Source organism: Pangasianodon hypophthalmus, chromosome 8 (assembly GCF_027358585.1).
Source record: "Pangasianodon hypophthalmus isolate fPanHyp1 chromosome 8, fPanHyp1.pri, whole genome shotgun sequence".
NCBI lineage: Eukaryota > Metazoa > Chordata > Actinopteri > Siluriformes > Pangasiidae > Pangasianodon > Pangasianodon hypophthalmus.
The window spans coordinates 23,235,444-23,258,904 of record NC_069717.1 but is presented as its reverse complement, the minus strand read 5'-3'; the positions used below and the strand labels follow the sequence as shown (position 1 = coordinate 23,258,904).

At 35.4% G+C, this 23,461-nt stretch overlaps 2 protein-coding genes across 2 annotated transcripts; both read right to left on the bottom strand.

Moving 5' to 3' along the window:
* Window positions 1-2,362: 2,362 nt before the first annotated feature.
* On the bottom strand, window positions 2,363-21,520 carry LOC113533430 (rhamnose-binding lectin). Its single transcript, XM_053236090.1, has 21 exons — window positions 21,271-21,520; window positions 18,658-18,734; window positions 18,463-18,495; window positions 18,295-18,339; window positions 18,060-18,189; window positions 17,354-17,440; window positions 16,798-16,907; window positions 16,283-16,327; window positions 16,059-16,194; window positions 15,835-15,938; window positions 15,431-15,475; window positions 13,522-13,657; window positions 13,307-13,406; window positions 8,002-8,090; window positions 4,946-5,007; window positions 4,765-4,800; window positions 4,586-4,627; window positions 3,695-3,739; window positions 3,273-3,408; window positions 3,047-3,154; window positions 2,363-2,637 (listed from the first exon to the last, which is right to left on the bottom strand). The coding sequence occupies exons 2-20, from the start codon at window positions 18,686-18,688 to the stop codon at window positions 3,049-3,051; spliced, it is 1,518 nt and encodes a 505-aa protein (XP_053092065.1). The 5' UTR covers window positions 18,689-18,734; window positions 21,271-21,520; the 3' UTR covers window positions 2,363-2,637; window positions 3,047-3,048.
* On the bottom strand, window positions 7,090-12,375 carry LOC117597818 (L-rhamnose-binding lectin CSL3-like). The gene is made up of 8 exons (XM_034306592.2): window positions 10,747-12,375; window positions 10,032-10,102; window positions 9,851-9,886; window positions 9,672-9,713; window positions 8,443-8,487; window positions 8,021-8,156; window positions 7,794-7,901; window positions 7,090-7,365 (listed from the first exon to the last, which is right to left on the bottom strand). Exons 2-8 carry the CDS (start codon window positions 10,060-10,062, stop codon window positions 7,356-7,358), a joined length of 408 nt encoding a protein of 135 aa, XP_034162483.2. The 5' UTR covers window positions 10,063-10,102; window positions 10,747-12,375; the 3' UTR covers window positions 7,090-7,355.
* Window positions 21,521-23,461: the final 1,941 nt, after the last annotated feature.

The following is a 23,461-nucleotide window of genomic DNA, read 5'->3' as shown; positions in this document are numbered from 1 at the left end:
GTTTTTATTTGTCACCCCCATTTATTTCTCCCAATTAAGCAGTATTGTCAGGTATACTGCTGTGCTGAAAGTGCGAATTGTGAATAAAGAGCAGAAAGTGTTGCTTTAATGTGTCAAGCTCAAGTCTCTTTATTGCCAATGCCACAATATATTTATATACCATGCCAAAACTGAAGACTGTACTTTGAGACGTATATAGTTCCATTCTGATGGTAGGTCCTGTTCAGTAAAGTGACTTCAGTCTAGTTAAGCAGCTAGAATCCTGACTAGATCCAGGACAAGTGAGCACATCTCTCCTATTTTGGAGTCCTTGCACTGGCTCCCTGTCAGTTTTCATGTAGATTTTAAAATACTTATGCTTACATACAAAGCTTTGCATGGACTGGCTCCCCAGTATTTGGCTGAGCTTTTAACCCTTTACACCCCACAGGATCTCCGCTCCTCCAATTCTGGTATCTTAATTGTCCCTCAGACTCGTTTGCATACTATGGGTGATAAGGCCTTTTCTTCTTATGCTTCAAAACTGTCTACCGTCTCTACTACCATCTGATCTTAGAGAAGCCCAGTCTTTTAGTATATTTAAATCTTCTCTTAAAACTGATTTCTTTAGGATTGCTTTCACTTAATTACTTTGTTTTGTTTTGTTTTTTAAATTGAATTATTATTATTACTATTATTGTTATTAATAAATGAAATGTATTTTATTATTAACTGTTTTTTGATACATGTCTATATACTCTTTATGTAAAGTGCCTTGAGAGGCCTTTTTAAAGGCGCTATATAAAATAAAGTTTATTCATATTATTGGTTTATTATTATTATACAATGGAGATCATAAAGAAAGAGTTCAATGGTGACTGTGTGTCAAGGATTTACTTAAGGGCAGTTTATCATATCCCAGGTGTCTGACAGGCATGGAGTTTTTATAAACCAGAAGTGTCTTTTAGTGCTTCAGTGTCAGGGTGTGTCCAGCTTTCTTGGTGTGGTTTATAGCTCAGTTGTAAAATTTGAGGGGCTGTGTTGATGGCAAAGTTACAACACATCCTCCATCTGTCAAATAGGTGAGGGCCAGAAGATAATGTACTGGTGACAGAACTTGGAAAACACAGGAGTCTAAACATGCATGCCAATGAGAGTAATAGATCTTAAAAGGTTCCTTGCAGCAAGTATAAGGTTTATTAGGAAAAGAGTCGCATTACCTTTAGAATTAACATGACTTTAGTGTGCTAACGAGGCTGTATTCCAGGTGCACTTACAAAGCTTGCACTGTGGTCTGAGTCTGAGTGGCAGGATGTAATTTTTTTTTAACTGTCAATAGTTATACATGAAATAATACCTCCCAGTTACGATGAAAAAAAAAACTTACCTGAGGAAAATCCACGAGTCTGTACGTTGGCGTGGTCATGTCATAGCACAACATTCAAGATTTTATCAATTATGTAAACCAGTGTGATAAAGCTATCCTGTGTCTAAGACATAAATCATGTTGTTTTTGCCTCTAAGTCTCAAATGCTGAAAGATATCTGCTAAATTTGGTGACAAACGTAGCAATCTATGAGCTCTAGGGTGCATTCTGTTACTGAACAATTGCACAAAAGGCAGATACCAGGTGTTTATCTTCTGTATCATTTTACTAATGATACTTTAGCAGAATTTGCTAAAGTCTTTTTTTTTTTTTAAATTTTTGAAAATGACAACGACCACAACATTTCACAAACTCAGGGGTGTCTTTTCATATAGTGGGTCATAAAGCACTTGTATCACATGGGTTCTTCCCCCCATGCCCCCATTTTGCCTCTACAAGGCTTGTCATTACAATGTCAACATGATCTCCTATTCTGTAGTTAGTGTACGCAAAGTACACACATTGGTAACACCATACTCATTAACTTCTTTATAGATGAAGACTTCAAAGTCATACAACAACTGAATGAACTGCTGTATCTGTGGGTCAAATCCTGAAAAATCACTGAGCAATTCCTTGAGAGAAAGGACCTGCTTGGGCAGCTTGGTATTTGACTAAGAGGAAAAATATTAGCCCTACTAGAAGAATGACAGTTTAAAGACATGAAACCAGTGAGGGATTTCAGATTATGATGGGCAAATGTAGTGATTTTGTTCGTTTGTTTTTTTACAACCACCTCCTTTGGTGGGTTTTGGACCAGCAGGTGGGTGGACCAGCAGGTGGATTCACATGAAGTGCATAACACAGAACTACAAAAAATCTAAGTCACACTGAAGCCAGTAGGGTGGCCAGGGTATTGATTTTATGTCTTTCATCTAGGTTTAGATACACTGAATATTTAATTCAGTGTGTCTGAATATTTAGTTTACCCATAAACACACACAACTCTCATCCCTGTTATGCTTGCATAAAGAGGATACTTTATTACCCAATCATTAGTAAAGTTCATTAGTTTAGAAGAAAGTGAGTACATGTAAAAGCAAAAAATTAAGTTTCAGAGGGAAAAAAATCATTACAGCAGTTGATTATGTAACATGCAAATATGAAGCACACCAACACCAAAACTCGTGCACTCTAACATCTGCATGGTTGACAAATTTCAAACTTGGTCTGATTCCTTTTCAGGCTGAAGAGAGGCCATTGGGGAGAAAGCTGGAATCCTTCAAGTTATTCTGTCAGTGAAAAAAAAAAAAAAAAAAAAAAAAGGGGGGAAAAAAACAGGGAAGAAAAGAATAGTTGTAGCATTGCACATAAAATACCTTTCATACTGTATGTACTATACTTGAGATGTGAAGTAATTCAGATTACAGATTTTTAAAAAATGATTTAATAAAAGATTCTGAATTTTTTAATATGAACAATATAGTACTGCAGTATATAATGTGTTGAATTAGCATTATGATTAAAAAAGTAAAGGTTAGTCACGTTTTTGTGATTGTAGCTGTCCCTCGTTATTTCTTTACATATCTAATTACCTTGGCCTTTAAATTATTCATTGTGATGTTCACTTTTTGACTCTAATATATGCAGTATTATATGTGATATTCCTTAGATATATGAGAGAGAGAGAGCGAAACTCACGGTTAGCGACAGTCGTACGCAATTCTCAGGTACTTATATGTGCCATAGCAGGGGTCAGAGAAGACATAATTGGTAGCAGGCACCTGACAGGTGTTCCTTCCATTACATCTGCAAAATAATGTTATTTTAGTTAAACTTCTCTCCATAGATATCAGTAATGCATGCTAATTTTAATGGTCATTTGCAATAATGATAAACATCACACTTCAAGTAATATGGCTGTTACCTAGCAAAAACTACAGATTTTGCTTTAGGTGAGGAGCAACTTCTGTTGGCGATTTGATTGCGGGGTCGTCCTGCAGCACACGTGGTGGAATCAATTCGGCCGTAGAAAGCTCTGATGATCCTTATACGGCGATTACCTAAAATGTGAAGAATTTAGCACAAGGGAAAAATGAGCTGTTAAAAATAATCAGCCATAAAAAAGCAGTTTAAAAAAGACCAAAACTGTAGTGAAAGAATTCTAGATCTGTTTGGTATAACACTCATCACTACTCAGCTTTGCTTGATCATGCATTTATACTAGATGCTAATGGGATATTGTCTTAAAATCGATGTTCTATAATAGGAAGAATGTCATCTTTATTATGTACTATCTTATATTGTACAATATTATAGGTAGATAATAAGAAGGAAAAAATAACAAACCACAATTCAGCACAGCAGTACCGCCTTCACAGGTAACAATTATTGCTGCAGGAAATAGATTAATATTAATTAATTAATGCAATTAATTGCTTACTTTTTTTTGTTGTTGTTTAGATGGTTATTTTTATATGAACTACTTGAAGCAAGGTTTATAAATACTGCAAACAGTATTTTTAAATAATTTCCTTAACATGCTTTAATTCCAGATGTAGAAAGAGAAAGAAGGAAAATATTTAGTAAGCGGAAAATGGAAGTGAGAGAAGAGGGAAAGAGAAAGATGGATAGAACAAGTATCTCTGTATAATAAGAAGGAATCAGTTCATCACTTCATCTGCTGGTTAGATTGATGTTGTAGCCCATCTTCAACCTGTGACATGTTGTGCATTCTGAGATGCTTTTCTGCTCGCCACGGTTGTAAAGAGTGGTTATTTGTGTTACTGTAGCCTTTTTATCAGCTCAAACCAGTCTGGCCATTTGTTTACACCCACAGAAGTGATGGTCACTGGATGTCTTTTTTTTGCCACTAAAGCAGTTTCAGAGATTCTTTTGCCACCAACCATAGCATGGTCAAAGTGACTGAGATCACATTTTCTCCATTCTGATCTTTGAAGCATTGTCCTGCTGCAACATGACTGGCTGATTGGATAATTGCATGAATGAACAAGTGAAAAGGTATTCCTAATAAAGTCAGTTTGTGTAAAAAGATTCATTCACATTCATTTTATGATTAGCAACAGTTTATATTTATATATTCAACAATACAGATTTATAACTACAGAAAATTTTATCAGAGAATTAAAATGTCTGGTTTCCTATCATAAGAAAATGTTTGCATACAGCTATCATAGGCTCATTATATGCTGTTGGAGAATGTGGGACATTTAAACTTACGACACATGCTGTTCTCGCCATCAGCAGTGCAGGGCAAATTCACTAAAAGAATAGATTATTCACACAGATATTTGAGCAAGTGAACCTGAGTGATTTATTTAGGCTCATGAGAAGCCATTATTATGTTAGTTTATTAATAATATTTAAAATGTTGGTGTTTGACTGCATTCAGATATTACCTCCAGAAACATGCATGCCGGGAGCTGCAATAAGTACTGCAATGCAAAACACAGATGGGTTACCTTCAAACGAGCTTAAATTCTGTTCATTGTTTACTCTTTCTTCTGTTAAGGTGCAAGACATATGATGTAGCTTAACACACCCATGGATTTCATATGGAACAGCATGGAAGAAACTTACAGGTGAGTAATGTGAGCTTCAGGAGCATCATGATGCTGGATGCGTCAATGTTGAAGCTGAAACTTCAAGTGCTGCACCATTGAAACAGATCAATTTATATAATGAGTTCCAGGACACAAGTCTGGATAAAAAAAAAAAATCCAAAAACCACAAATCTACAATTTTAGTCTTTTCCCTGAGAGTATTTTGACCTGTAATATCAGAATCGGGAATATCAAATCCTTCAACATATAGTACATATAATCCTTCAACATATAGTACATATTTGTAAGTCAGTGCAATGAATATTCCTTTTCTTTTTAGTCACTTACCTTAAACATGAATATGTTGCTAACATAGAATGATTAAATGTTATAGTAGTATTATATTATAAATCTGGAATTTAAAAACAATGTAGAGTGTTGAAGTGTTGGGCTTGCAGCAAATTCATGATTGTCCACTTGGGGTTGCTTACCCAAAAAATTTTGGGATCCAAAGATTTAACATGTAGTTGACAATATACTTAACAACTGCTGTTATGTTATTATTGCTAATTATGATGACAGATGCTACACTAATACAAATATAAACTATTAATGTAACTTTTGTATTGAATTCCACACAGGTAGAAGAGTACAATTATTTGGATAGATTTAACACACTAGACAGACTAAAGTACTTACATAAAAACTCTCAACACTGGTAGGATGATGTTCTCTCTGCTGGTGTTATGAGACTGCGGTTTCCCATAAACTGAATAACACAGTCTGCTGCGTACATACACACACACATATATATATATATATACACAAGCCATACAACAATGACTACCATTTCCATCCTGCCCTCCCCAGCTTCACCTCCAATTCACCACAATTTCACATGTATTAGGTATTGCACAGAGTTGCCCACAGAAGATTTTTATTTATTCCTCATTCTGTATTCTTGCACTATTCTGGTTATTGCACATATAGTCGTTATTGCACATATTTCCCAGTTGTATCACATAGTTAGTGCACATAAATCAATAAGAGCAATGCACTGGTAGAAATTTTGTCATCAAGAGCAGTTGTCCTTCTATTCCATAGGTAAAAAGGGGACGTACTGTATATATCATTCAGGTCTGATACAGTGTGAACAGTCAGTTCAACATAATGAGACATATGCTGTCTGCAAAGAAAGAACACTTTATCATTCTAAAGCAGGATATCTTCAAGCTTACTAAACTCAGCTAATCTCTATTCTACAACTGCTGAAAAAAAAATACCCCAACACAAAAATCAGTACCATCAGTGGTGACCTTGGATGTGCTGTATAAAAATTTCCTATCAGTCATTTGTTTAAAGTAATGTTTTGCCACTTCAGGTTAGTGATGAAACCAATACAGAGGTCACAGTTTATGATAGCTGATGTGGTTTGAAGAACATTGGAGGACTAAGATTTTAGGCCAGTGTCCAGTGTTGTATAAATATATTAAATATAAACCAGTATAATATAATCTTTTATTTTATTTGTGAAAAACTATTATGTAAAATATTTTGTGATGTGAGCTGTTTTTGGGGTGACAGTGAGCTTTAGATACAGTCTGATCAGTGACCCGAATTGTTCATGTTGCACATAGAACCAATTCTAGTAAATATACAGTATATGTAAATGTAGATATGTATGTTTAATGAACTAAAACGTTTGGGCCATCAAAATCTCATCACTAAAATAAGAACATTTTGGGCCTGATTGGAGACAAGTCATCTATATCCTATGAAGTGTTATGTTGAATAAAATGATCACACCACTGTGTGAAAGGTTAAAATATTTTTGGCCTCTAAATGCACGATTCTGTCAGCAGACCACCCTGCCAATAATCTTTCTCTCTTCAGTTTATGATTTATTTTGAGAATGTGAAATATATTGTCTATGAATAATTGCCTATAGTAAACTAATGTGTGTAATTTGTTGATTTCTAAACTGTGTCTGCTTGTATTACAGCCTTGGACTGTTAACTGTATTCTTCCTTTAGATGTTGCTCCTTTTGCTTGAGCACTGTGTTTGAAATGTTTATTGGACTTTGTTTATCAGATCACAGATTGGACAATCACTGCCTTGGACTACATGACCTGTCTGAATTTTAATAAACGCTAGACATAAACACACACAACTCTCATCCCTGTTATGCCCTGCATAAAGAGGATACTTTATTGCACAATCATTAGTAAAGTTCATTAGTTTAGAAGAAAGTGATTACATGTAAAAGCAAATAACTAAGTTTCAGAGGGAAAAATCATTACAGCAGTTGATTATATAACATGCAAATATGAAGCACACCAACACCAAAACTCGTGCACTCTAACATCTGCATGTTTGCCATATTTAAAACATGGTCTGATTCCTTTTCAGGCTGAAGAGAGGCCACTGCGGAGAAAGCTGGAATCCTTCAAGTTATTCTGTCAGCAGCGAAAAAAAAAAAAAAAAGAAAGGGGAAAAAAACAGGGAAGAAAAGAATAGTTGTAGTATTGCACATAAAATACCTTTCATACTGTATGTACTATATTTGAGATGTGAATTAATTCAGATTACAGATTTGTGAAAACTGATTTGATAAAAGATTGTGAATATTTTTTTTATATAAAGGATATAGTACTGCAGTATATAATGTGTTGAATTATCATTTTGGTTAAAAAAGTAAAAGTCACTCACTTTTTTTATGATTGTATCTGTCTCTTGTTATTTCTTATCTAATTACCTTGGCCTTTAAATTATTCATTGTGATGTTCACTTTTTTACTGTAATACATGCAGTATTATATATGATATATGTGAGTATATATGAGTCTCATTCATTAGATATATATGAGAGAGAGAGCGAAACTCACAGATAGCAACAGTAATATGCAATTCTCAGGTACTTATATGTGCCATAGCAGGGGTCAGAGAAGACATAATTGGTAGCAGGCACCTGACAGTAGCACCTTCCATTACATCTGCAAAATAATGTTATTTTCATTTGAATTGTCTCCATAGATATTAGTAATGCATGCTAATTTTAATGGTCATATGCAATAATGATAAACATCACACTACAGGTTAATACTTCTGTTACCTAGCTGCAACTTGGTGTAGTGCACCACGTGCAGAGCAATGTCTGTTGCAGATTTGTTTGCGGGGTCGTCCTGCAGCACACGTGGTGGAATCAATTCGGCCGTAGAAAGCTCTGATGATCCTTATACGGCGATTACCTAAAATGTGAAGAATTTAGCACAAGGGGAAAATGAGCTGTTAAAAATAATCAGCCATAAAAAAGCAGTTTAAAAAAGACCAAAACTGTAGTGAAAGAATTCTAGATCTGTTTGGTATAACACTCATCACTACTCAGCTTTGCTTGATCATGCATTTATACTAGATGCTAATGGGATATTGTCTTAAAATCGATGTTCTATAATAGGAAGAATGTCATCTTTATTATGTACTATCTTATATTGTACAATATTACAGGTAGATAATAAGAAGGAAAAAGTAACAAACCACAATTCAGCACAGCAGTACCGCCTTCACAGGTAACACTTATCGCTGCAGGAAATAGATTAATATTAATTAATTAATGCAGTTAATTGCTTAGTTTTTTTTGTTTATATGAACTACATGAGGCAAGGTTTATAAATACTGCAAACATTATTTTTTTAATAATTTCCTTAACATGCTTTAAATCCAAATGTTGAAAGAGAAAGAAGGAAAATATTTAGTAAGAGGAAAATGGGAGTGAGAGAAAAGAGAAAGAGAAAGACTGATGGAACAAGTAGAACGATGCCAACTGCTTCAACAGGGATGCCTCTGCTGCCAACAAGTCTAGTCCTTCTTGTTATAAATTATATGCCTCAAATCCCCATAAAATATACTTCAAAGGAGAAGGAAGCTATTGACAAAAAGCTACTTCACACATCTGACCTTGCTGTGACCTTGATCCTGTCTTGATGAATTCTTAAATCTAATCATTTTATCTGCTGCTTACAATGATAATTCCTTATAAATCCTACTAACATTTAAACACTCATTCTTGAGATATCATGCTGACAAGAATCTCGGATGGATGGACGGAAGGACAAACGGAAGAACAGATGAATGGCAAAATTCTTGTAAAGCAAGAAGATGGGCTTTGAGTTTCTGAACATAAAGGAGCATCTCAGGATGATAGGAAGGAATCAGTTCATCACTTCATCTGCTGGTTAGATTGATGTTGTAGCCCATCTTCAACCCGTGACATGTTGTGCATTCTGAGATGCTTTTCTGCTCACCACGGTTGTAAAGAGTGGTTATTTGTGTTACTGTAGCCTTTTTATCAGCTCAAACCAGTCTGGCCATTTGGTAGAAGTGATGGTCACTGGATGTCTTTTTTTTTGCCACCATTCTGTATAAACTCTAGAGATTGTTGTGCAAGAAAATCCCAAAAGATCAGCAGTTTCAGAGATTCTGTTGCCACCAACCATAGCATGGTCAAAGTGACTGAGATCACGTTTTCTCCATTCTGATCTTTGAAGCATTGTCCTGCTGCAACATGACTGGCTGATAATTGCATGAATGAACAAGTGAAAAGGTATTCCTAATAATATTCCTAATAAAGTCAGCTTGTGTAAAAAGATTCATTCACATTCATTTTATGATTAGCAACAGTTTATATTTATATATTCAACATGATTAAATTCAAGTACAGATTTATAACTACAGAAAAAATTATCAGAGAATTTAAATAAACTTACGACACATGCTGTTCTCGCCATCAGCAGTGCAGGGCAAATTCTCTAAAAGAATAGATTATTCACACAGAAATTTCAGCAAGTGAACCTGAATGATTTATTTAGGCTCATGAGAAGCCATTATTATGTTAGTTTATTAATAATATTTAAAATGTTGGTGTTTGACTGCATTCAGACATTACCTCCAGAAACATGCATGCCGGGAGCTGCAATAAGTACTGCAATGCAAAACACAGATGGGTTACCTTCAAAAGAGCTTAAATTCTGTTCATTGTTTACTCTTTCTTCTGTTAAGGTGCAAGACATATGATGTAGCTTAACACACCCATGGATTTCATATGGAACAGCATGGAAGAAACTTACAGGTGAGTAATGTGAGCTTCAGGAGCATCATGATGCTGGATGCGTCAATGTTGAAGCTGAAACTTCAAGTGCTGCACCATTGAAACAGATCAATTTATATAATGAGTTCCAGGACACAAGTCCTGATTAAAAAAAAAAATAAATAAAAAAATAAATAAATAAAATATCCTCATACAGAAACCACATATCTTTTTAGTCTTTTCCCTGAGAGCATTTTGACCTGCAATGTCAGAATCGGGAAGTAAAACCAAATCCTTCAACATATAGTACATATAGTAAAAGTTAAGCAGTTTAGGAAAAGTGAGTGCAGTGAATATTCCTTTTCTTTTTAGTCACTTACATTAAACATTAATATGCTACTAACATAAAATAATTAAATTTTATAGTAGTGTTATATTATAAATCTGGAATTTAAAAACAATGTAGAGTGTTGAAGAGTTGAGTTGGAGAAAATTCGTGATATCCGTTTGATAAAAATGATTTTTAAAAAAATTTATAAAAATTTTGGGATCCCAAGATTTAACGTATTTGTCGATATACTTAACAAGTGTGGTTATGTTATTCTTGCTATTAATGAAGATGGATGCTAAACTTATACAAATATAAACTATAAACTATTCAGTATTAATCAATACTTTTGTATTGAATTCCACACAGGTAGAAGAGTACAATTACTTAGATGGATTTAACACACTAGACAGACTAAAGTACTCACATAAAAACTCTCAACACTGGTAGGATGATGTTCCCTCTGCTGGTGTTATAAGACTGCAGTTTCCCCTAAACTGAATAACACAGTCTGCTGTGTACATATATACACAAGACATACAAAAAACCTGCATTTTCATCCTGCCGTCCTCAGCTTCACCTCCAATTCACCAGATTGCACATATAGTAGGAGTTGCCCACAGAAGATTTTTATTTATTCCTCATTCTGTATTCTTGCACTATTCTTGTTATTGCACATATAGTAGTTATTGCACATATTTCCCAGTTGTATCATATAGTTAATGCACATAAATCGATAAGAGCAATGCACTTGTAGAAACAGTTTTTTTTTTCGTCAAGAGCAGTTGGCCTTCTATGCCATAGGCAAAAAGGGGACGTACTGTATATATCATTCAGGTCTGATACAGTGTGAACAGTCAGTTCAACATAATGAGACATATGCTGTCTGCAAAGAAAGAACACTTTATCATTCTAAAGCAAGATATCTTCAAGCTTACTAAACTCAGCTAATCTCTATTCTACAACTGCTGAAACAAATACCCCAACACAAAAATCAGTACCATCAGTGGTGACCTTGAATGTGCTATATAAAAATTTCCTATCAGTCATTTGTTTAAAGTAATGTTTTGCCACTTCAGGTTAGTGCTGAAAGCAATGCAGAGGTCACAGTTTATGATAGCTGATGTGGATTGATGAACATTGGAGCACTAAGATGGTAGGCCATCATATACTGGTGCCTGACTGCCAGTGTCCAGTGTTGTATAAATATATTATATATAAAACATTTAGTTCCAGTCCACTAATTTGATTCCAAGAGTGCTGATAATGAGTATCAGCACTGGTACATTTCACTGTTTACATCACTGCACTTGTCTATGTTTGCTACATGAAATTCCAATTCTAGCAATAGTTGGTTACATTGGTTACATTGGTCAGTCAGTCTGTGGTTTCTTTGGGAACTATTTTAGTTGACGGAGCAAAAATAAACAAAATATTGTTTGTGAAATGTCTGTTATTAATCTGCAGATTACCATTGGCCAAATCACAGCCGTGGTACTCAGTATAACAGTACTCTTGAGTCATCTTATAATCTTAAACTTTATCTGTCACCATCATCCTTTTCTCATCATCTTTTCCTTTGCTGCTGCAGCTATAGGAAATATTTTATTATTTTATTTTGAAAAACTATTACATAATATATTTTGTGATATGAGTTGAGACTGATCAGTGATCTGAAGTGTTCATTTTGGTCAAAGCACTAATTCCAGTAAATATATGTACCCATACACCTTTGTTGGACTTTATTTATTGGATCATTGGTCAATCACTGTCTTCGATTACATGAACTTCCTGAACTGTAATAAACTCTGCACAAGAATTCACATAACTCTCATCCCTGTTATGCTTGCATTTAGACAATAAGTTATTATTAACTTTATTGCACATTATTGTAAAAGAAAGTAAGTACATTTCAGAAATAAAATCAGTTGGTATAATAGGCAAATATTAAGTGCACCAACACCAAAACTCCTGCACTTAACATCAAACTTGGTCTGATTCCTTTTCAGGCTGAAGAGAGGGCACTGGTGAGAAAGCTGGAATCCCTCAAGTTATTCTGTCAACAGCAGTGAAAAGAACAGGCAACAGAATAGTTGTAGCACTGTATTCAAAACATGAAAACATTTATTTAATTGAAAAGTTGAGAATCTTTGTATATAAAGTATATTTTAGGATTGCAATATTTTCTGTTGAATCATCTTTTTACATTTAGTAAAAATAAGGATGTTAGTATTTGGCCACTTTTTAAATTAAGTACAGTATCTGTCCCTCTTTATTTCTTTATTTTATCTACCTACCTTGCCCTTTAAACTCTTCATTGTTGGCTTGGACTTTCACATTTTTATGTAAGAAATAAAACATGTGCTGTCATAGGAAAATGATTGACAGGGTGGTGTGACCAACCCTGAAGTTGATTATTTTCCAATAACAGATTTTGTTTTATTCCCCTTACACAACAGCAATTTGCCAATGATTAACATTTTTTTTATTTATTCATGATACATCATGAATAAATAAATAAATATGCTGCGAGACAAGTTATTTCCTGTTATCACTTATGTTATAGCATCTATAAACAGTCATTCCTTCACAGAGAAACCAGAAAGTCCTCCTTCCTGAAGACTTTTCCATGTTAAAGTGCAATGTGTTAAAAAAAAAAAGGAATGCGTTTTTAAAATCTGTTTATTATTTCAATTATTTGGCTCACCATAGAGGTCCCTTTGATTGAGCTGTTACTATAGAAATGTTAAAGTATTAGAATGAGTGTTTTAATATAAACCTGTATTGAATTGGCAATACTGAGCTGCTGTTATAGAAACCAACACTTGCTGACCACTCAGAATCGACAATTCATCAGCACTACAAATATAAATACTGTGTTCTGTATATCATAATACAGTAAATCAGTGTATAAATGATATATGTGGGGCTCAGTATTAGCTGATTTTTGGGGGTTAGATATATGAGAGAGAAACTTACAGTTAGACACAGACGTACACAATTGTCAGGTACTTATAAGTGCCATAGCAGGGGTCAGAGAAGATATTATTTGTCGCAGGCACCTCACAGCTGCTCTGTCCTTCACATCTGCAAAAATTGGGTTTCATTTGAATTGTCTCCATACATACCAGCAATGTATTTTAATGATAACGGTCATGTATAGTAATGATGAAGATCACACTTCAGTTAATATTTCTGTTACCTAGCTGCAACTATAGTTAATGTATCAGGCATGTTGCAATTTGTATAGGAGATTTGACTGGCAGGTCGTCCTGAAGAACATGTGGTGGAATCGGTTCGGCCGTAGTTAGCACTGATGATCTTTAAATGGTGGGCATCTGAAATTGGAATTTAGCACAAAGAAAAAATAGACTATTAAAGTCTATTTTAAAAAAAATAACAGTGGGAAAAAGATTCACTTGGTGCTAATGGGATATTGTCTTAAAATATTTGTTTTATAATAGGCAGTATGCATACTGTTTAATGTAGTCTTTATTATGTAACATGCTATATAATAGGTACAATGCATATAAAAAGTCTACACACCCCTGTTAAAATGGCAGGTTTTTGTGATGTGAAAAATGAAACTAAGATAAATCATATCAGATCTTTTCCCACCTTTAATGTGAAATTGCAAAATATACAAAAAAAAGTGAAAAACAATCAGAAAATTTTTAGGGAAAAAAAAGAAGAAGAAAAAACTTAATATAACTTAGTTGCAAAAGTGTGCACACCCCTAAACTAACACTTTTGATTTTATTACACCATTCAGTCTTTTTGGGTAAGAGTCTATCAGCATGGCACATATTGACTTGGCAATATTTTTCCACTCTTTCTTGCAAAAACATTCTAGATCCATCAAACTGTAAGGGCATCCCCCATTGTACAGCCTGCTTCAGGTCACCCCACAGATTTTTAGTTGGAATCAGGTCTGGGCTCTGTCTAAGCCATTCAAAAACTTTGATCTTCTTTTGGTTAAGCCATTCTTTTGTTGATTTGGATGTATGCTTTGGCTCATTGTCGTGCTGAAAGGTGAAATTCCTTTACATCTACAGCTTACTAGCAGCCACCTGAATGTTTTGCACTAAAATCAACTGATTTGTAGCTATTCATGCTTCCCTCCACCTTGATAAAAGCCCCAGTTCTAGCTGAAGAAAAGCAGCCCTAAGGCATGATGCTGCCACCACCATGCTTCACTGTAGGTATAGTGTTCTTTTTGTGATGTGCTTTTTTTTTCCACCAAACATACCTTTTGGAATTATGGAATTATTATACTTTTTGGAATTGCTCTTATCAGACCATAACACATTTTGCCACATGGTTTGAGGTGATTTAGTTGAGCTTGGATGTTTTTTGTGAGAACGGGCTTCTGTATAGACACCCTACCCCATAGCCCAGACATGTGAAGAAAATGAGAGACTGTTGTCACATGCAGAGTGTAATTAGTACTTATCAGATATTCCTGAAGCTCCTTTAATGTTGCCATAGACAGCCTCCCTGGTAAGTTTTTGTTTTGTCCTTTCGTAAATTTTGGAGGGATGTCCTGTTCTTGGTCACTGTGGTACCCCATTTTCTACACTTGTAGATGATGGCCTTCACGGTGTACCATGGAATATCTAATGTTTTGGAAATTCTTTTATACCCCTCTCCTGATCTATACCTTTCAACAAGTGAGATACCATGCTTGCTTTGTAAGCTCTTTGCGGACCACAGCTTCAGGAGTCAGATGAAACCAAGGAGATGTCAAGAAAATCCTACAGAAACAGCTGATCTTTATTTGGGGTTAATCAGAATAATTTCATTGACAGCTGCCCGATAATTACTTTTCAACATGAGATTGAATGTGTTCATTCTGAACACAGCCACATCCCCAATTATAAAAGGGTGTGCATACTTATTATTGTAACTTTTTTTATTTTTCCTATTTTTCCCCTAAAATGTTTCTGATTGTTTTTCATGTTTTTATAGGTTGTAATTTCACATTGAGGGTGGAAAAAGTTCTGACATGATTTATCTTGGTTTCATTTTTATCTTGCCATTTTAATAGGGATGTGTAGACTTTTTATATCCATTGTAAATGAGAAATAACAAGGGGGGAAAATAGCACAAACCACATGTCAGCACAGCAGTATTTTGTTCACAGGTCACAGTTTTTCCTGTAAGAAATTTTTTTGGGTTATATATTAAACATTATTTTCACATAATTTCATAATAATTTCTGTAACACACTTTCAATCCAAGTAAAAAACTACCAAACTTACTACCAAAACTACACAAACTATAGAGGTACGTATTAAAAATCTTTATTTAAACTCATTTGTAACATTTATACTGTGAATGGTTAAAATAAAATTTTAAAAAAAGACAACGTAAGCACGTCTAACAGTTAGGTTCAATGTTTTCTAAAGTTATTTGCCCTAGCCTTCTTTTAGTCATAGCTCAAAGTGCCTTGGTTCATTCCTGTTTACCCAAGATTACTAAATAAAAAGGTAAAAGCAGAAAGTAGCTTACTCACTAGAGCAGATGTAGGACACAGTGAGGTATTTAACAGTCCCAGTGCAAGGATCGGTAAAGATGGTGTATGAAGCTTCTACAGTGCATCTCTTCTGTCCATTACACCTTTTAACGAAGGTAAGATAATAAGGTCTCTTTGACCAGTGAACACCAAGTGCATTTACTAAGTAAAAGTGAATCTAATAGGTAAACCATTTATTAGAACAAACAAATAAAGTATGTTACAATGAGGCTACAGCCGAGAGAGTGTTTTGAGCATAACAGTTGGTGTTCTGGGTCAAACTGTCAGAGTGTCCATTGGAACAGGTTACTGAATCAGTACGTCCATAGTTTGCATTTAAGATCTGAATAGAACTGTCTCCTGCACAGAGACAAAGGTAAAACTGCTGTAGCTCAACGGCAACACCAAAAGTATATTTAAAAAAAAAGAGACCCAGTGAAGTTCTTACCACAGTCAAGTGTGCTGTAGCCACGCTCACAGATCACAGTAACCCCTAGAGGAAGGAGACAAAAACAAAGTGCATGCAATGTGATGAATAAACTGGTACAGCAATAAACCACGGGAAACTATTAAAAAAAAAAATTATAGATGCAGTATGCTACTAGTATTTTTAACAAAGAGTTACACACTGAGTATCTGTACTGCAGCTGAGACTGGATCAGTATTGGATTCAACATATTTTCTGATCGAATCCACTAACAAATTGAATGCTATGAACACACTGTATGTCGAATGAGACAACACAAACACAGAAAATAATTTCTTTTAAAGCACATCACCATCACCCCTCTAATGTTTTGCATAATTTGGCAGCAGAAACTTGTACAAAGTTGGCTTGGTTACTGTGAAGATGTCAGTATTAGATCAGTATCAGTATGTTACTAGTAAATATCCTGTGTTCTGCACTGAGATGTCAATGACATTAGTGTCTTCACAAATTCCAACACTCTGTAGACTACTTACGGCCATTGATGCAGTCGTAAGTGGTGTTGTAGTACTTGTAAGTTCCATAACATGGGTCAGGGGTGTCAAGTAAGCTTGTGTTTAACTCACACTCTCTTAGTCCATTGCATCTGTTTGGGATAAACAGACCAAAAGCTCTCACCAGGGATATGGGGTTGGGTCATTTGTATTCAGAATTTGGAATAAATAGCAGCCATCTGCAGTTCAAACTCTGTCATGTAGAAGTTCTCATTGTATTCATTGTATTGTGTGAATCATGTACAATATAATCTATATATTGGGAGAGAGAGAAAGAGAGTTCTCAAATCAATAAAATGGTGCCCCCATTTTGGTTTATAGAAAAAAGATGCATGGAACTAGCAAGTCTTTCAGATTTATTAACAGTGTACAAAAAAAATAAAGAAAAATGGTCCTGTGTTGTTGTGTGTGCCACAGTGTCACCCATAGTTTGTATGCTCTTTGCTTCATAACCACAGTTCATGTTAATGTCCTTGTTTTCAAGTCTTTCTGTTTTGTTAGCACTTTACTTAATAAAATAATCTGCACTTGCATTCACCTTCGCCTCCCAAACTTGACACACCACAGCAATGGCTTCTCAAATCTGATTGGTCGGAAGGTGTTGATAAATTTTCTGTAACAGAAGCTCTTACAATAGAGCCAGTTCAAATCACAGATTTAATACACTCTTTCTAATACATTATCATTTCTATAGCGACAGCTCATTCACAGGGACTTGCACGATGGATGGACCAATTGTAAACCTACAAATAAATGAATTAAAAATGTGTTGTTGATATGTGATGAAAAAAAGTGTTGATATGGTGAAGGTGTCTGTAAGGTCTGTCCAGTATCTTAGTAACATGACAAGCTACATTTCTTTCTTATTAATTTCAACTGAGAGAAAGAAGAGAGATGTTTGAGAAAAAAGAAAAAAGATGATTGTTTATAGCTGCTGTTAAGTAAGTTATGTGTATTAGCTAACTTGTCCTGTGGATGTTCCACAACATTAAATGTAAAAAGGTATAACTTATATACATTTATATAAATATAAAGAATAAAGAATAAAACACTTCAGGATGTTCTGTTATGCGCAGTTATATATGTGCTGATGAGAGTAGCTCTATTCACAGCCGCATCAAACCACTACGTAGTTGATTATTTTCCTATCACGGCATGCCCTGTCGTGTTTTATTTCTCACATAAATCACTGCACATATCACTGTACATATATTGTGTATATTCCAACCCAAGAAACCCAGTACCTATCAGCAATAGTGGAAATCCTCAAGGAACAGCTGGTATTGACAGCCTCGGATAGGAACCCGTTAAAACTACAGGTATGGTTGTCAGTACGGCCGTACAAAGAAGACTTCACTTTTATCAGTCCAGTGTCTGAAAACATATTTATAAATTCATCACAGTATTGCTATATGTACTTTATACAGCTATCATAGACTTATAATATACTGTTAGAGAATTAAGAAAATGTAATCTTACCACAAGAAAGGCGATGGACATCACCTTCACAGGTAATCATATTCTCTGAAGAAATAGATTATTTGCACAGATATTTGAGTAAGTTAGCCTGACTCATTCCCTTAGGCTCTTCATTATCACATGTTAGGTTATTTAAAATGTTGGTGTTTGACTGCATTTAAATATTACCTCCAGAAACAAATAAGCCCTGAGATGCAATAACTGTAAAGCAAAACACGGATACCTTGCTATTCAAAGAACATAAATTCTGTTATTTGTTTACTATTTCTACCATTATAATGCAGGAGGTATAATTTAGCTATTTATACCCAAGACATAAATTAGGTATTGCTTATGATTTGGAAAATCATGGAAGAAACTTACAGGTGAGTAGAGTGAGCTTCAGGAAGAGCATTGTGATTCTGGATGGATTGGTGGCTGAAACTTCAAGCACTGAAACACTGTAATATTGATATAACTGATATATTTAACTGATATAATAAAATATAACTGATGTATTTATACATATTAATTTACATACTGAGTACCAGGATATGTCATAACAAAACCCCAAATACTTCCTTGTACAAAAGCCACTGACATGACCCCTAACCTTACAGAATAAAGAAGTATACACTCACCATCCACATTATTAGGAACACCTGTACAACTTCACATTCATGCTAATCAGCCAGTCATGTGGCAGCAGTACAATGAAAAAAATCATGCACATACAGGGCAAGAGCTTCAGTTAATGTTCACATCATCAGAATGGGGGAAAATGGTTGTTGGTATGGCTGTTGGTGGCAGATGGGCTGGTTTAAGTACATCCTTGAGTACATCCAGTGTGATCATACATGTTTGATTAAGTGCATGATTAACCTCCCTTGTCAATTTTTTTTTTAACTTCAACATTTGGTATTGTATGCATATATTAATATATAATTATAATGTATGTAAGTGTATTATATGTAATTAGTCTACACTACTTGTTTTCATAAACCAACAAGTGTCAAATTCATATATTTTTAGTTTAATATTAGATTTGATATACTGCCTGCTATACACATTGCTTTAACATTGACAGTGACATTTTTGCACACTGACATTAACATTTCACATTACACATAAACATTTTATTTTTCCCATCAATGTTAAACTAGAAATTTAAGTTTTTGCAGTCAGGGGTGAATGGTAAAATATTCAGACATACTGTATTATTGCTAACATCACACTTAAATTGATTATCACTCTGAATTATCATTTGTTTATTTAACCCATCAATGTTGGACACAATGCAAACCTTGTGCTAATAACGACATAGTGAACTTAGATCGAGGGCACTCCAGAATGAGCATGCTAAACTATGTCAGTGAGAGAATTGTGAATGCACATGACTAAACCTATAGGTTCATTTAAAATAAATAAATAAAAACCCAAGTGTACAGCTTTTCTTAAATTTAATGGGCCTAAAAAGTATTTACTGTATATTTTGAACTATTTAACAAAACTACCACATTTTAAATATTTTTAGGAACAATCCAATGGACCTCCTGTAATTACGCCACACACCACAAGGGTGTGTGGCTTTTTTTAATCATGAATTTACCACAAGTGACCATGTCAGTTCCTCTCTAGTGCTGGATATAGAGCTCAAAGTTTTTAAATTAAGAACAAAATTAAAATTAAAAAAAAAATAAAGAAATAAAAAACATTAATTCTCACAGCAGCAAGAAACACACAGACATACACATACATATATTTTATAGAGGTAGTCACACTTCTTGATGATTAACTAATCTTGTGTATTTCATTAGTAACACCTAACTGATAATTACTCTCTTAACAATTATGGAAATAGGAAGAGCGTACTTATTTTTTCTTACATGGTTTCTGAATGTTGGTTTTCTTTTTGGGGAAAAATGGCTACATACTGAAATCTGTGTGTGTGTTTTTTATTGTCACCTGGGGTGATTTTTTTGTTTATACATTTACTGCATTTGGCAGATGCCCTTATCCAGAGTGACTTACAATTATCTCATTTATACAACTGAGCAGTTTTGAGTGTTAAGGGCCTTGCTCAAAGGCCCAGCAGTGGCAGCTTGGTGGTGCTGGGATTTCAACTCTCAACCTTCCGATCAGAAGTCCAATATCTTAAGCACTGAGCTACCACGTCCCTTTTATATATAAAATTGGTGAGGACTACACAATTGTTATTTAGGCCCTGCTAAATTGAAGGAGGATGTATGTAAATCAAAGCAGTAAAGCCAAATAACATGAAAAAATATATTAAAACACAAACCACACCATCAGCAAACTGTAACAATAACTATTTAACATTTTAACCAATTTTAACTTATAACCATTATATACAAAGATATGAACAAATGTACATTCATTCATCTTAACTAACTGCTTTATCCTGGATAAGGTCACATGGATTCAGAACATATCCTGGGAACACTAAGTACATGGCAGATTTCACTCCAGATAGGACAGCAGTCTATTGCAGGGCACCATGTATATATTCACACATTCATTCACACCTGGCAAAGGACTGAAACAGGAACCCTGGAGGTAGGCAATGCAACCCACTGCCCCAGCATGCTGCCCCTCTAAATGTACAATGCTAGTTAAATGGTATCATGAATTAGATTATATACTGAATTAGATGATGTTGGTTTAGAATATACTTATGTAGAATCTTTTCCTATCCACCCTTAAACTTTTTAAAATAGCTTAGGAAGGTCCCATTATAATCATTTATTGTAGAGGTAGCTGTAAATATTTTGTTTATGCTTCCAGAAAATATCAGTAAACAGTGCCCTCTAAGTTGAGACTTAGGATAACCAATGTACTATTAATGTTCCAAAAACTCCAGAGCTCTTCTTTGACATCCGGACAGTGGAACTGTTGGACAACCATTAAAAATGCTGCCTGCTAACTTATAATCCACTTCTTCCGCTGGCAAAGAAATGTTCAATCATTTTAACTCACCGACATTGAGTGGTTAGAGTGGATGTATTTTGGATCTCGGGTCTTTGGAACCACAGCTTCTTGGAGCTTCTCCTTGAATCTTCTTCAGTTGCAGCTTAAAATTGTTCTTGAGTCCTGTCTTTCTTACCTGCTTGGTTGGCTCAGCAATTGTTAAGTTTTGCTATATAAAGTTATTTCTAGATGAGATGTAACACCATTAAGCTGCCCCAGACACTGAGTGTGGGGTTGTACCATCTATTGATTTGCAAATGACGTAATCAGAAAATGTACACAAAGTACAGACAGATGGGCACCAGTAGCTCAAACAAACTGCAAGGCAAAATGTGGAATGGATTTACCGTAATAGCTGTAACTAGAGAACTATAAAATGAACGCCAAATGTGGCGATGTAAGGGGAAGGGAAGACCAGAACCCACTGGGACCATCGGCACTTGTTCCCAAGGAGATATAGTAAATTTGAAGGAACCCATCAAGCCTCTACAGAGATATTGCCTCACTTACTGTTTTCAGTGGCCCTCTCAATTTGCCCGATGCTGTGATCCAAATTTCATGAAGATTGAAAGTAATGTGTAGGAGAGGTTTTTGTTAAAATTCAAAATGGCCAACTTCCTGTTATTTTGTTGAAATTTCAGCTAATTTAATCTCAACTCTAGTAATACATTGCAAACTTTTACATGTATTGGTTGAACTGGGTGGATTTATAAGCAACCCGCCTAGTGTATAAACATACTAGAATTCTTGCAAATTTAACATGTGTCTATCAGTATATCTACATCCATCTGCAGTACAGAATACAGACTACAATTACAACTATATATTTTTTTTAATTACTACTACTACTACTACTACTACTTTTGTTTCTTTTGAGTCAAATTGCTGTGGTTTGTCTTCCGGACAGTGCTCCTAGTTGTGAAGGAAATGTGATCCCACTATTCACAGTTGGAGCCCTCTAGAAGCTGGAGACAGGCTCTGTTCTCTTTAGAGACATCAGCTCTGTTTTCAATGTTTCAGTGTTGATCATCAAGAGACAGATATTGGAATGGACATCCATGCACAGAATTTGTAGCGCAGATAGTGAATCGTGGCAAGCCCCAGATGATCAACTAAAATGAATGATGTTAAGCAGAAGTAAGAGCTTGCGGCTGATGGTGGAGTGCTCAGTAGAGCAGGAGCTGTTCTTTCACTGATTCCTCATTCATTCATCCTACCAAGGCTTTCTACTAGCGCAGCTGATTTTTCCCCAGTGATACCTGTGCTTGTAGTGGTTATACTGTCTCTGGTGATCATAAGCCATGCTACAGGATCATGCTCAGGCAACCTATATGTAGCCACTCTAGAGTGATGGACACCAGCGAGGTATCAGCCATCTCTGCACTGATTGTGCCAGATCAATGTTCTTCAGTCCAGACGTTCCCTGAGCTAACCATGCAGAAGACCCTGTTGAGAAATTGCTCAAAGGCTTCAGCATTATCTGGCAGCAAAGCACATTTAGCGGCCAAAGGCAGGTCCAAACAGTCTGTGCCTGTGTTGGAACTATACAGATAAAGCTTTGCAGTGCTCCTGCACCTGAGCTTGCAGCCCATGCTTACAAATAGCTTGGCCTGGCCAAATTGCGACCATTGTCTTGCAGCCTATCACTGCACAAAGCACTACATCTGAAGCGCAAAGGACGCTGACAGGCTCCAAACAGTCTGTGCCTCAGTGTTAGAACTAGATGGATAACGTTCTGCTGTGCTGCACCTGAGCTCAAGGCGCATGCTTACACATGGCTTGCCCTGTACATTTGGCCTATGGCCAAAAGCAGCCCTATAAGAAGAAGCACAGGTGAAAATCAAAAGTCAGTGTAACCAAACAGACCAGTCAGGTGGCACTCTGTCTAAGCATAATGTTGGGTTAAAGGGTGGTCGCTATGGCCTAGAAGCACAGTACTATCTTGAGGAGCTGCTCCTCAGGGAGTGTTCAATCTCACACACTGTACTGACAGGCATGCAACACCGTGCACCTTTTTTTTTTTTTTTTTTAAATAAAAATACAGGTTTTATATCAATATCATCTTCCAATAGAGCGAGTGCAGTGAGCTTATCCGAACACCCTTCTAGTCAGTTCGAGGGTGAGTCTGTTCCTTGAGACTCACTGGCCTAAAGTTATCAATGTGTGGAAACACTGCCCCTTGCAGTTAGGAGGGGTAAAA

Excerpts from the sequence above, each read along its gene's own strand:
- LOC117597818 (XM_034306592.2), bottom strand. The coding sequence starts at position 10,062 with ATGATGCTCCTGAAGCTCACATTACTCACCT. Across the intron at positions 8,488-9,671 it reads TGGCGAGAACAGCATGTGTC|CGATAAGTGTTACCTGTGAA; the intron begins GTAAGTTTATTT and ends TATTTCCTGCAG. Across the intron at positions 8,157-8,442 it reads TACTGCTGTGCTGAATTGTG|GTAATCGCCGTATAAGGATC; the intron begins GTTTGTTACTTT and ends TTCACATTTTAG.
- LOC113533430 (XM_053236090.1), bottom strand. The coding sequence starts at position 18,688 with ATGCTCTTCCTGAAGCTCACTCTACTCACCT. Across the intron at positions 15,939-16,058 it reads CTCTCGGCTGTAGCCTCATT|GTGTAATGGACAGAAGAGAT; the intron begins GTAACATACTTT and ends CTTCGTTAAAAG. Across the intron at positions 3,155-3,272 it reads AAATCTGTAGTTTTTGCTAG|ATGTAATGGAAGGAACACCT; the intron begins GTAACAGCCATA and ends ATTATTTTGCAG.